The sequence below is a fragment of the Falco cherrug genome, chromosome 1 (genome assembly GCF_023634085.1).
Source record: "Falco cherrug isolate bFalChe1 chromosome 1, bFalChe1.pri, whole genome shotgun sequence".
Taxonomy (NCBI): domain Eukaryota; kingdom Metazoa; phylum Chordata; class Aves; order Falconiformes; family Falconidae; genus Falco; species Falco cherrug.
Genome location: NC_073697.1, coordinates 127052482 through 127065893, shown reverse-complemented (window position 1 = coordinate 127065893; position 13412 = coordinate 127052482). Strand labels below are relative to the sequence as shown.

At 62.7% G+C, this 13412-nt stretch overlaps 1 protein-coding gene across 2 annotated transcripts; it reads right to left on the bottom strand.

Moving 5' to 3' along the window:
* Positions 1–6095: 6095 nt before the first annotated feature.
* CBX8 (chromobox 8) lies at positions 6096–8918 on the bottom strand. 2 transcript variants are annotated; one of them, XM_055700569.1, is made up of 5 exons: positions 8766–8918; positions 8317–8360; positions 8051–8116; positions 7886–7976; positions 6096–7703 (listed from the first exon to the last, which is right to left on the bottom strand). In XM_055700569.1, the coding sequence occupies exons 1-5, from the start codon at positions 8832–8834 to the stop codon at positions 6864–6866; spliced, it is 1110 nt and encodes a 369-aa protein (XP_055556544.1). In that variant the 5' UTR covers positions 8835–8918; the 3' UTR covers positions 6096–6863. The 2 variants fall into 2 exon arrangements, with proteins under 2 accessions (XP_055556544.1, XP_055556545.1); XM_055700570.1 differs by having other exon boundaries at positions 7886–7952.
* Between the last annotated feature and the right edge of the window lie 4494 nt (positions 8919–13412).

The window sequence follows — 13412 nt, the reverse complement described above, 5'->3', positions numbered from 1 at the left end:
GTGCCAGCAGCCAGGGTGTTCTTTTTGGCTTGTAATTGCAACCAGTAGTGGCTTTTTTACAGAGGTCTTTTTCCCTGCTGTAGAGTACTCTTACAAACCAAAATTAGCAGCAGTAGTTCAGGCAGAGTTTAGTAGCATTCAAGGTCATTTTCATTCCGTTAGTGCTGAACTCCTTTCTCAGAGGAGATGATAAGCCTGCAGCCTGCCAGTGCCTCCAAAGGGCTGTCCTTCGGGTGACTGCTCGGGTCTAGGGTGACTGCTTGGTGTGTGCGTGAACAGGCACCACTTCAGGGGTCACTGCTTGCCAGGCGACTGACTTGGCACCAGGACTGGCATCTTACTTTGCTACAGGCAGGGGCACTTGCAAGTGTCATCACACACATGAGTGTGGAGATAAATGGACCAAACGGGGGGTACAGGTACTTCTGACCCCCCCCCACCGCGACGCATCAGCCCACTGCAGTCGCATTTGCTGCTGCTGGCTGGCGGCAGTGCAATTCTCAGGTGAAATGAAACGCTGGCGCTGGCTGCACGTGCTGCCCAGTTCAAGGGATGGATGGTTGTTCTGTGCACTCAGCTGCAGCCTCCACCGGGGCAGGCTCCTCTGCTCCAGAGGTGCTCCCCCTTCACTTTTGTGTTTAATCCCCAGCTGTCCTCTTGGTCATGGCCTTGAGTTTGTTGTGTTACAGAGCTGAGCACAGCATCCTGTGTGAGCCAGCAACGTGCCAGCAAGCTGGAGCGGGTGGAGGCATACCAATGCCTTGCTGCCGGAGCGATGCAGCAGGCGCCTCGGCGCCAGTGCTGCCCCAGTGCAGCCAGGCAGCCTTGAATGCCAGGTGTCAGGCAGCCTGGGGCAGGGGGTTTGCTGGGGACTGGCGCAGCCTTGCTCTGCTGCTGCCCGCCCAGCCCTGCAATGTGCTGCACGTCATTCTGCAAGGCAAAGGGCCAAGGGGAGAGGAGGGAGTGTTGTCCGCGCAGAAGGTTCCCAAGGACAGAGTTTCTGTTGAGCTCCACGATGCCAAAACGTCAGTCTGCGCTGTTTACCTTCTAGTCTTTAACTTTGCCAAACGAGCTACCGTTGCTTTGAACAGTCCAAGGAAACGTTGGCCTGTGTCAGCAGAAACGAATGCTCCGGACATGGTCTCTCTGCTGGGTGTGCTTTTGTGCTGGGGAAATCAGTGTTTTGGGAGAAGAGTCAAGGAATCTGAGCATGGAGGTAATGCTCTTCCCCACACACTGAATGTTTGCTACTTGGCCTTTGCAAATCCAAACCGAATGACAATGTGCCTTTTGGACCGTCCTTATCTCAGCCTTGTCTGTGACACTGGTCCCACAACAGGTTTGTGCCTATGCAAAGCAAGGTGGTCACAGGGTCTTGGAGACAGCCATGATACTGATGGGGAGAGGTGCCCTGGTCCCCAGCAGGACACCCAGCCGTCGTTCAGAGCCCTGGTGCAGCACTGAAGGCAGCTGAGGGATGCCCACTGAGGGGGAGCCAGCCTAACAGGGATGCTCTTGCCTAGAGCAATAGGATGTGGGGGACTGGTGTCCCTGAGGGGGAAAAAAGCATCTGAGGATGCTCCAAGAAGCAGTCAGGCACCAAGCATCCACGGGGTGCAGGAGACGAGCTGTGACGGCAGGTGCTGTGTTTGCTGCACGCCAGCCCCAAGACGGCTGCTCCCTCCAGAGCCCCCATCAAAGCTCACATGCATTTCTCCATGCAGGGGCTTGCTCCTGCCTCCTGGCCAGGTGAAGGGCTGCTGGGCCCGGGCTTGTACCCAGGGGAACACATATCCCAATGGTGACTGGCTTTCCTCCGTCATTCATTCTTCCCAGGCATGTCTCCTCCCAGTAGCGGCAGGACTCTACTGTCACCACTTGCTATTGTGCCTTTTGCTCACCAGTTGGTTCGATTCCAAAGGTCTAAGGATGGTGAAAATGATAATTGAGAATTTTTTCTGACCTTCATCTCCTCCAGTGTTCCTTCCCCAGCCCCTTCCTGACCTCATGTTTTGGGATCTCGGCTCTCCCAGCAGTGCTGGGGTGTCTGCGAACGGTTCCTGTTGGAGTTTGCCTCTCAAAGGCACATTATGTGAGTGATTTACTGTAATCTTTTGTGGACAGGGGTTGAAAGCCGGTGCAGATCCTGTTTACCAGTCAGTACCATTAGTATTCAAAGTCCACTTTTTTTTTTCTTTTTTTTTTTTTTTTTAGTTTGCTGCTATGGGTTGGAGTGTTCAGCCGTGTGTCAAACAGCCAATTAGTTTGTCACTTGTCATTTTCTAAGGGGTTTCCGATGTGGAAAGTCCTGCAGTATTTGTATATTGAATGGATATTTTCTCCAGGCATAATCTGGTTAAGCATACTTGTTGTTTTCCATTGGACTGGAAGAGGTGGCCAATTCAGCCATCTTCCCTAGAAACTTAGTCTATTTTTATATATATATATTTTGTACCAAAAAAACCTGGAGTTCGTGGAGGGACGGGGATAGTTTAGGGGGTTTGGTTTGCATTGAGTTTCTGAGCTGGGTGTGAAGGGCTCCAGAGCCGGAGAGGTTTTTACTGAAAGAAACTGAGGGATGGGTGAAAATAAACAATTGTTCTTGTAACTTGTGCCAGTCACTGGTCCGATTTGTAATTTGTATGTTTCAATTAAAGAGAGAGCCAAATCGTTCCTGTATGACACTTATAATTGCTTTACACTACAGCTGTTTGTTTGCTTTTATTTTCAGAGAACAAAAGTTGGAGATGTTATTACCCTGGGAAAGCGTAAGGGCTTTGTGGAGCAGGACAGGCACCCAGCCCGCCGAGCAACGTGGGGCTGTGGGCACCGCTCCCCCCGGGGCTCCCGTCGCCTGCCGGGTACCTCACTTGCCTTCGGTGCTGCTGGACACTAACGCTAGTGTGGACCCACGACATCTAGGCTGCTTTTAATTTATTTGCAGGAAAACACTAGGAGAGGGGTACGGGGGGGGGGGGGCGGGGGGGGCGGGGCGCGGCCGGTGGGGGAGCGGTGTATGACTTTTCCACTGCTCTTTTTTAGTATATCAATAAATATTTTTTTTAACTTTCCAGGCTGGTGTGGTCACTGCTCCGGGAGTGGCCCACACACACAGAGAACCCGGGGCAGCCGCTGCTTGTGATACAGCATCCCGCTCCCCCCGGGGGCACCGTGTTGCCCCCTCCCCCCGCCCGGGGCTGCGGGCCCGGGCCGCAGCGGGGCCCCCCGAGCCCGGGCTGGGCGAGGCTGAAGGGGTAGGGGAACCAGCCCCCCCCAGCTTCCCCCGAGCCTCCCGGCGGGACGCGACACCCTCCCGGCCCCGGGCCCCGCTCCTACCGGCAGTGCGCAGTCCACCAGGCTCCGCTGCGGCTGCCGGGGGCGGGGCAGGGTCTCAGGTGTCCCCGCTTAGCGCCAGCCCAGCCCAGGGGCCCCACCCGGCCACCCCCATCAGCGGGACCGGGACCTGCCCAGGGCCGCGCTCGGGCCGGGCCTGCCCTGCGGAGGCTGCGCGGGCGCCGAAGGGCGCGGGCAACGGCGGCTGCCTGGTCCCAGCTGCCGCGGCGGGGCAGGGGGGGCCAAACGCCCTCCCCCCCAGGGCTCCGCCGTCGGGGCTGCCGTCGGCAGGGAGCTGAGCCCCGGGCGGGTGCGCGGAGCCGCCTTGGCACGGGGTAAAGGCGGCGGCTCCTGCAGGCTGCGGCCGGGGGCTTCGCAAACCGCCCCCCGCCGTTCCCACCCCCTCCCTCCGCGCCCGCCCCGCTGGGGGCCCCGCCGCGGCCCGTGTGAAAGGGCCCCCCCGCCGGGCCGGGGGAGAAAGGCGCCATTGTGCGGCCCTTTCTCCCGCTCCTCCTTGACACTCATTTTCCGCGCCCAGCCGCTGACAGCTCCCATAATGCGGGGGTCCGCGCCTTTCACCCGGCGGAGCAGAAAAAGGAGGTTAATGAGGGCACCGCTTAAAAAAAAAAAAAACAAAAAAAAAAAAACCCAAAACCAACACCCACCCCACCCCCGCTCCCCTCCGCCTGCAGATTTGAATACAAAGGCCGGGCTAGCCGCGCAGGGGCGGCCGCCGGGCCCCCACCCGCACCCCCGCTGTACTGCCCGCCCCGTCGGATGGGCGGAGTGCCCGGCCCGGTAACCGGCTGCCTTCCCTCGCGGCAGTCCCGGGGCTGCTCCTCGAAGCGGAGCCGCACACAGTACCCACCGCCAACCGGTCCAGGCACCGCAGGAACCCCCGGGGGGGGGCCGGCCTAGCAGCACCTGTGCCCCATCCCCTCGCCCCTAGCCCCAGCTCCCGGCCCGCCTGTGTGGAGCGGGGACCCGAGGCTGCCCACCCCATGATGCTCCCAGGCTCCCCCCAGCCCTGCGCCCCGCATCACCCCAGGGCTACAAACAGAAAGCAGACACGTTTCTATTTACAAAGTATATATTTAAACTCACATAAAAAGCAGGTCTCATATCGACATTCACGGCTGGCAGAAGACACGTAGTTTAAGCTTCACTTCTGAGACTGAGATGTAGCCAAATTGGTTTTGTACAAGTCTTAATTTAAATAATTCACACACACAGCCCCCCACGCACACACACTCAGTATATATGTCACTATATACATACACACATATACATCCACATGTATGTTTTGCTCCATATACATGTGTGTCAGGATGCACACATATACACATGGCTGGAGCGAAGCACACTAAATCCCAACCGCATCCCGGCAGGGCAGGAGCACGGCTCCGGGCTCTTTTGGAAAGGGAAGCATCCTCCAGCCTTGGCACAGCCGCAGTGGGAGGACGGGCAGCTCAATCCCATCATCGTCCCTCTGACAACACACATCCCACATCGGCTGCCCCTGGCACTGGCACCAGCACATTGGTTCTTCATACAAACCAAGTTAAAAATCTCAATTATACAAAATATGCCTTAAAAAAAAAAAAGAAAACCAACCAAACAAAAAAACCCACCCCAAAACTCACAGACATGGCTCCCCCTGTACAGTCAACACAGCATCCTCCTGCTAGGCCACCTGACAGAAGGTCCCAAAAGGACAGGGAAGGGGACCAAGTGAGGATGCAGCTCAACCCAACAGCAGGAGGCTGCTCCTTGCCCCAGCCCTTTTCCCCATCCCTCAGGCTCCCTGTGCTGCCACCCCCCATGCAGCCCCCCACACCAGGGGCCATCAGGAGGTTGGCTGGGCCAGCCATCAAGGAAGGCCAAAAGTGACACAGCCCTCAGGTGCTGCCAGACAACCTAGTGCTTTCCAACTCCCAGAGATGCTCACCAACATGTTGGGACAGGGGCACCTGCTCCACCTCAACCGACATCACAACACAGGCAAAGGTCCTGCTCCCCACCCAGGTCAGATCATGGACAAGCTGGGGAACAGGAGCAAGCAGAGCAGGGGGCTGTAGCCCCCACACCTCCCCCACATCCACCCAGGGCTGCTGCACTTGGTTGAGAGCCATGAAACCCCATGGCTGTGCCCTGCCCCAGCCCAGGGAGGAAAAACGGCGGGGTCCTACAGAGCCAGGAGAAATACCACAGGCAAACAAACCACAAAAAGCCACCCGAGTCAGCAGGGCTGCTCGTGCATGGGAATATTTTGCCTCTTGGCTATTGTTTAACTAGCGTAAGAAAAGGGAAATATGTATTGTCTTTGAATGCATAAAGGTGGCTCTGGGATTTGTCAGAGATGTGGATATTACAAAACACTATCTGGAGTCTTCCAACAGTCTGAAGTGAACTGTGTTCAGAAAAAAAAAGTAATAACATTTCACTTTCTATAGCAGTATAAAGCATCTAAATATGGGCAGTGACATGCTACCCTCCCAAACCTCTCTGGCATTTCAGGAATGTAAACAGAGGCGGGGGGGGGGGGGGGGGGGGGGGGGGGGGGGCGGTGGCTTTTTTTTTTTTTTGTAGGTGGGTGGGGGAACAGAATCAAGCAGCCAGACAAAATGAAAACAGATTCTCAGCTCAGTCCCATCTCCCACAACTGCTACGACAACTCTATTAAAGTGCATTTCAGTATCACCCCTCTCAGGAACCTTACACACACAAACCTCCTCTTCCTTTGCAAGAAAAGGTAATTCAAGTTAATACTCTGCTAGAACAGTTTTAGCCTTTTTATGGATTTCTGCTTTTCCCCGCCCCGACATAGCAACATATTTTTTGTTAGACTGGAAACACCCCCTCCCCAACAATACTGTAAATTCAAGTGCTTACTTCAACTGTCAAGGGCAACAGTTCTGGATACAGCACACTTGATTGTACAAGCAACACCTTATATCACAATCAAGAAATCAGGGCACTCTGCCCTCTGAGGGAGTAACACCTCCCCCTCCACCATCCATAGCATCATATGAAAAATAATAGTTAAAAAAACCCAGAACATAATTAGCTATGAACATTGTTATGTACACCGGCTCCTGCAACAGATGCATGAACTCCCGTTAGTTCTCAGTTTTATTGTCCTTTCTAAGAGCAACTGAGCAGTCACTGTTGTCTCCATTTAAATAAAACAACTCAGAGTTGAAATATATATATAGATATATATAAGCATTTTTTTCTTAAATAACATATTTACATCTAATAGAAAATATAACTCTAGAGATAATCTTTCCAACGAAATGTAAGACGTGGAAAAAAAAAAAAAAAGAATGAGTTAATGAATTTAGGACAGTTTCTAAATCCTCTCCAGTACAAAAAAAACCACAAAAAACCAAACATCAAAACAAAGAAAAAAGAAAAAAGAAAAAAAAGGAAAAAAAAAAAGGAAAAAAAAAAAAAAAGGTCCACCAAGCTCTAACCAAGCTTTTGTCTGGATCTGACCAAAGAAAACCCCAGCACCACCTCCAACAAACTCATCGCTTCTCTTTAAAGAATCCTTGGTCCGTGCTGCTCTCCTTGATGGTGACGGTCAAAAAGTTAGAGGTCACATCAGTTACCACCACCTTCTCCAGGTTGTTGAGAGAGGGGCTCCAGGACTCTTCCTCTGGGTCCCCAAGGATCCTGGAGACAGGGATCCTGGCAATGAGGGAAGGCCGCCCCGCCTGGCCCCCCATGCCGTCGCGGTACAGGCTGCCCATGGTACCCGGGCTCACCGCACCGTGCAGGAGCTTGGGCCCACCGGGGTCCAGCCCCCCTTGCCCCTTGGGGTCCAGAAAGTCTGCCCGGTGCTTGGCCAGCCGGGGAGGGTAGGTCTCGGCAGCTCCCAGTTTGGCACCCACCTCGGCTCGGTTGGGGCCAGGCAGGGCGCCAGGGAGGTCGGGGTCCGGCCGCCTGGCCAGCTGGATGACACTATGTCCCGAGCCGAACTTGGCCGCCCCTGCTGCCATCTCCTCCATCTTCCTGACCTTCAGGTAGTCCCCCACCTTGTCCCCCGGGTCCCCCAGTTTCCTCTTGGAGGCATCCAGAGTCTCTGCTAGGTCCTTGTACAGCTCCTTCCTGGGCTTCGGGCCTCTCTTTTTGGGGGTCTCCCCAGGTTTCTCCTCCACGCGGATCACCCGGTCCCGGATGCTGTCTCCCTTGGGGGTGCTGGTGCTGGAGCTGCCCTGGGGAGCCAGGGCTATGTTTCTCAGTCCTTCCCTAGCCCGGGACGTGGAGCCCAGCTCCTGGGGGGACCTGCCGGGATATGGCACCCGGATCCCCCTGGAAGAGTCACTGCGGAATTCATAGGTTTTGGCTTTTGCTTTTGCCTGGGCCTGCAAAGAAGAGAAATCAACCAGTGACTTTATTATCCTGCCATCCGGTTGCATAATTACAACTTACAAGACAAGAGGCCACCTTTGTAAGGAACATCCTCCATGGGGGCCAGAGACGGACCCCCGCTCCCTGCTGTGGCATGCAGCCCCGGCCAGCATCAGCACACGTGGGGCCTCCTTACCTTTAGCAGGAAGGTTTTGGGCTTGGGGCCTCGCTTTTTGGGCCCATATAGCTCCATTTCTCGCTCCCTAGAGGTGTTAAAAAAACCAAAGCTTCAATTCAGCATAGCTACAAGACAGCAACATATTTACAAGCTCAAGAGCTACGGCTAGCAAAGGCCTTGTACCTTTCCTCAAAGGCTGCAAGCAGCCGGGCATCCAGGATGTTTTCCTCGGGTTCCCAAGTGCTGTACCTGGGGAGGGGGGGGGGCACAGAGAGAGGGGACAGCATGAGGAGCCAGAAACGGAAAAAAACAAATCAAATTAAAAATATGGGGCATAAAAGGAAGGGACCCAAGTTTCCTCTCTACTACAAAGGGAGAGGGGGGCTGCAGTGAGCCACCTCCTCACGGCTCCCCAGCTGCAGAACCCTACGGACAAACGGCCGACTTACTTCTGAGACCAGCCCTTCCATTTTACGAGATACTCCATGCGCCCCTGCAGATGCAAAGAGAAAAATAAATATGCATGGAGGGAAACCGCGATAAACGCCCGCAACAAAGCTACACCGCGCAATTCCACGCATGCAACAAACACGCGCCCGCGGCGCGTCTCGAAAACGCGCGGGGGGGGGGGGGGGGGGGGGCGAGATGCAACAAAAAAAAATTAATAAAAATTATTAAAAAAATATATAAAGAGGGGCCGCGCAGGCTGCAGCGGCGGAGCACGCCCGCCCCGCCGGCGGGGAGCGCCCGGGCATGCGGCGGGGAGAAAGAGCCGCCCCCAGCGGGCGCCCAGCCGCAACCGGGCCGGGGCCGGCGGGGCCGCGGCGGCGGCGGGGCCCGGGGGAGATGGGGGGGTGCGCGGGGCCGGGGGGGCGGAGGCGAGGGGGGAGCCACTTACTTTGCGGATGCGGCGCTTAAGCAGGGCCTCGGCCGCGAAGACGCGCTCCCCGACGGCCGAGAGCTCCATGTTTACGCGGCCGCTCGCAGCACACAGGCAGCCGCCAGCGCAGCCCAGACCATAATACTCCGCCCGCTGACGTCAGCGCCGCGGCCCCCCCCCGCACTTGTTGCTGGCGGAGCCGGGTGGAATATTCCGCCCGCGCCGCATTGGCCCGCGCCGCCGCCCCGCCCCCCGACGTGCGCCGCGTCCCGATGAGCGCGGGGCGGGGCCGGCGGCGGGGGAGCGAGGCGCCCCGCCCCGCCCCGCCCCGCCCCGCCCCGAGCTGCGGCGGGAGAAGGGGGGGCCATCCCCGGAGGAGGCGGCGGGGCGCGAGCTTTAGGGGGGACGGGGGAGCGGAGCACAAAGGCGCCCCGGGAGCGCGGGGAGGCACGGCCGCCGCCGCCGCCGCCCGCAGCCACCGGGACAGGGAGGGACGGGACTGCTGCCAGCACCTGGACGGGGCGGACCGGGAGGTTGCGGTCGTTCCCCTCGCCGGGGATCTGCGGCCCGGCCCGGCGGCCGGTGACGGGACAAAGGGAACGGTGTCAGAGGCGGGAACGGGAAGGGAACAAACCGCTCTGCCCCGGCGCCCGCGGTGGTGCGGAGCCGCCCACGGAGACACGCGTCCCCGCGGGCCGCTCAGCGCCGTTGCTCCCGCGGGAGAGCGGATCCTGCCCGGCGGCGAGGGACCCCCCAGCTCTGCTCCCCGGGAGGCGGAGGGGTGCCATGGGGCCAGTGGGGAGGCCCCACGCGCAATTTGGAGGCGCATGTCCCCACGTGCTTTCTCTCAGCCAAGCGGCGCGGGAGCGCGGGTGGCACAGCGGGACCGGGACCCCTTCCGGACCCCCTCCCCGGTTCTGCCGCCCTCCCCGCCGCACCGCGGCCCGCCCGGGACGCGTCACCTTCTTCCGCCGCGAGTCAGTCCCCGAGGTGGCCACGGGACATCGAGACACGCGCGTCGGGGACTGGAGGTCCCAAGAAACCGGTCGCCCGCCCGAAGCCGCGTAGGGTCCCGAACCGCCCCCCCCCGCGGCGCCGTTGGGGGGAGGCTCCGGAGGGGCCTGGCAGCGCTTCAGCCCCGTCCAGTCAGTGAAGCCGTTCCCGCGTCCGGGGGCAGCGACGCCGCCCGGGGCTTCCTCGCGAGTGGGAGCCGCAGCACCGCGACCCGGTGCTGGGTGGGCTTCTGCGGCTCCGTCCACGCGAGGTGAGGCCAGGCGAGGCCTCTCGTGGACCCGCCGCCCCCCACCTCCAGCCCTCCTCTGTACGGAGCTCGAAGCCGAGGCCGAGCGGCCGCCGCGCCCACGCGTGGAAGACCCCACGGTGGGCGTGGTCCCGGGGATGCGGCTGCGCGTGCTCCCCGGTGAAGGAGACCGCGGCTGCCTCCTCACGGACGCTGGCCTGGCTGCGGTTTGCCGTCGTGGGGGCGGTGGGTCACCTGTGGCAGGGGCCGCGAGGCCCGCGCGGCTTTGGACCATCTCCCCCCTGCGCCTGCTCGGTGCAGGGGCTACGGGGCGCTTCCCTTCTCCCGGCCCGGGACAGCGCCCGGGGGCAGCCACCGGCCCCGGGGTACGCCGGGACCGGCAGCGGGGGCCGGGGGACACCGGCGTTCTCCCGGTCCCGGGACCCGTTGTCTCCCGGGGCTCCTGCCTGCCGCCGCGGAGCCCTGCCCGGTGCCGCCGCCCGGGCGGGGGGACCTCCGACGGCGGCCACGGGGAAAACAGGTCCCCTGCGGTGGGTGGGGACACGGGTGGGGACCCTGGGGCCCCACGGGGGACTCTCGGGGTGCGTGGGTCGGGTTTCCGCGGGCAGAGCCCTCCTCCTGCCGCCGCTGGCCGAGGTGGAACCGCGCTCACGGGAGGAGGTGGCGGATTCCCACCCCGCGGCTCCCTTGGGCTGCCAGCTCCACGCCACCAACTCCGCGGTCGCGGGAGCCACCGCACCACGCGTGTTTGGTGCGGCGTGCCCGGCGCGGCGCTGGCGTGGAGGGGCCGGGCGGGAGGAGCGCACCCCCCGCGCCCTCCCGGCCCGCGGCGAGCGGCGTCCTGGGGAGATTTTCGTTAATATTGAATTAATCGTTGTTAATTAATGCAGGTCGCGGGGCGGCTCGTGAACTGGTGTGGACGCAGCGGCTCGGATCCCGCTTTCGGGAAGGTGCCGCTCAGAAGGGAGACCCGGGGGCAGGGGCACAAGTCCCGGCCGGGGGGGGCGCGGGGATGGGGGTGGGGGTGTGCGGATCGTCCACCCGGGCCCGACGGTATCGGCGCCGCCGCTTCGTCTGCTGCTCGAGGCTCCCGGGGTAGCGGCCGCGGCAGCGCAGCGGCGTCCATTCCCGCGGCCGTGGGGGTGCTGCAGCCCGCGGAAACGGTGGTTGCCCCCCCTCCTCTTCGCCGCCGGGGTGTCCCGGTGCAGGCAGGAATCTCGGTCCCGGAGCCGAGCCTACTCGCACCGACGCCGCACCGGAGCCCGGAGGGGCCGCGGAGCACCCGGCTGAGCAGCCGCCCCTACCCCGCCGGCTGCGCGGAGCTGCGCGGCCCCGCGGAGCCCCACAGCCACGCGTGGGGGCGAGATGCGCGAGGCCGCGGCTCTAGCTGCCTCCTGCGCGGGCATCAGCGGGGGTGACGGGTCCATCCCCGCCGGGACCAGCGCGGGGCCGGCGCTGGGGCCCCGGTTGCGGGGCGGGGGGGCGGGGAGAAGGCGAGACGCAAACGAGAACGGCGCGGGGAAAGCAGCGGGGAGCGATCGGCGCTGTGTGGGGGTCCGGCCGGAGCCCCCGGGCCGTGGGCGAGCCAGGGCCGGGGCTGCAACTGCTCGTCGGCTCTTGGCCCGGAAGGAGAAGCCGGACGGAGCCTCCCCGGCGCCGCGGGACGAGACAGCGCCGGGCGGGCTCGTCCTCGGCTCTCCCGGGCAGTTCCTCCCGCTGCCGGAGGAGGCCCGGGGACCCCCTCGCCCGGGGCTGGCGGCGCCGCGGGGGCCCCTCCCGCCCGGCCGGGCCACTGGGAGCAGGAGCGGAGGACCGGGCACGGGCCGCCCTCCGCGCTCCCGAGGTCAACGGCAGAAGCTGCCTGGGCGCTCTACGGGCTCTCAGCCGGAGGGGAGCCGCTCGCCCCCGCGCCCCCTCCGCCCCCTCCGCCCCCGGCCAGCCCCGGCGCTGTCCCGGGCTCCCGGGGCTCGGCGCGGACTCGAGGACGGCTCCGGGCCGGCGAGGGCGTGTGCCACCGCGGCAAACCCCCTTTCCGCCCGTTTGAGCCCAAATCCGCCGCTCGGCCGCCGGCTCCCCGCTCCCCCAGCCCCTACTCGTGCTCCTCGGGGCTCAGCGGGCCGCCGCGGGGCAGAGCGCCCGGCTCCCTCCTCGTTTCTCGCTATGCGGGGGCTTCCACGGCTGCGAGCTTTGCAACGAAACCGGGGGGCTGCTGCCCCACCCGGGGCCGCGCGTGGGGGCGGCGGGGCGAGCACGCGTGTCCGAGCGCGGATGGGTCGGGGGCGGCGGCGATGGGAGAGGGAGCTGGCTCCAACCCAACAGCCGGCACGATCGACCCCCGCGCCGCAGCCGGGCTCTTCCCCGCAGCTTCCCGTGCGCGCCGGTGACCGTGCTTCAGAAGCTGCTCCGCCCCACGGACACCCGCACCCGGGACGGCTAGGATCCAGCCCAGCTCCCGGTCCGGTCCGGTTTCCCGGGCGGCCAAGGATGCTGGTGCCGGCCGGAGACCCGGTTAAGCTACAGTCGCGCTCCCCTGTGTCCCCTTCTCCTGGACGACCTGAGCATGGCCCCAACGCTGAGACTGCGGCGGGAAGCGGGAGCAGAGCAAGTCGCCCCTCCGGCGGAGCCCCCAGCGGCTGCTGGTCCCCGAACCGAGTCTGCGGCTGGGCCGCACCTTGCGTCCCGAGAGAGGCGTCGTGCAGCCCGGCCGGGCCGTGGGTACCGCCGAGCCGGGCGGAGCGCGCCCCGGAGCCCCATTCCACGCGAATTCCCTGAGTGCGTGGACAACCCCCAGCACCCTCGGGGCGGCCGGTCCCGGGTTCCCGATCCGCCCAGCCGCACGGTTCGGCTCCGGGCTTCTCCCGACCCGGTCCCATACCCCCATACCCGAGCCGGGCGGGAAAATGATTCCCTCCACCCGTGGCTGAACGGAGCCAGGATGAGCCTAGGGGCAAATTCACGGCTTCCCGGGCCGGTGCCGGGCTGTCCCGGCGGGGCGGGCGCGGACCCGGGGACCCCGCGGCACCGCCGGCCCCGGCCCGGCCCTGGGCTGGGGGGCACCGTCGCCGGCTCGCTGCCTTTTCGTTTCCGAGCAGCTCGGGGCGAAGCGGGGAGGCAGCGACTGGCCCCGGGCTGCGGCACCTGCACCCCACAGGGGAGGGGTCGACCGGGGCAAGAACGGCGCCCCCAGGACTGAGCACGAGCCCGGCGACGGGGTCATACAAGGAGCTGCGGTCACGCGTGGGCTGGCTGCTGGTGGGACTGACCCGCGCGCGTTTCCCACCTCTTTCCCTCGGGCACCGCGCTGCCGTGCGCCCTTGACCCCCCGTTGTCCTCAATGCCACCGGGGCTGCTGCCGCCGGAGCCGCGGAGGCGACCACTGTCCGGAGCGCAGAGGTACCCGGTCG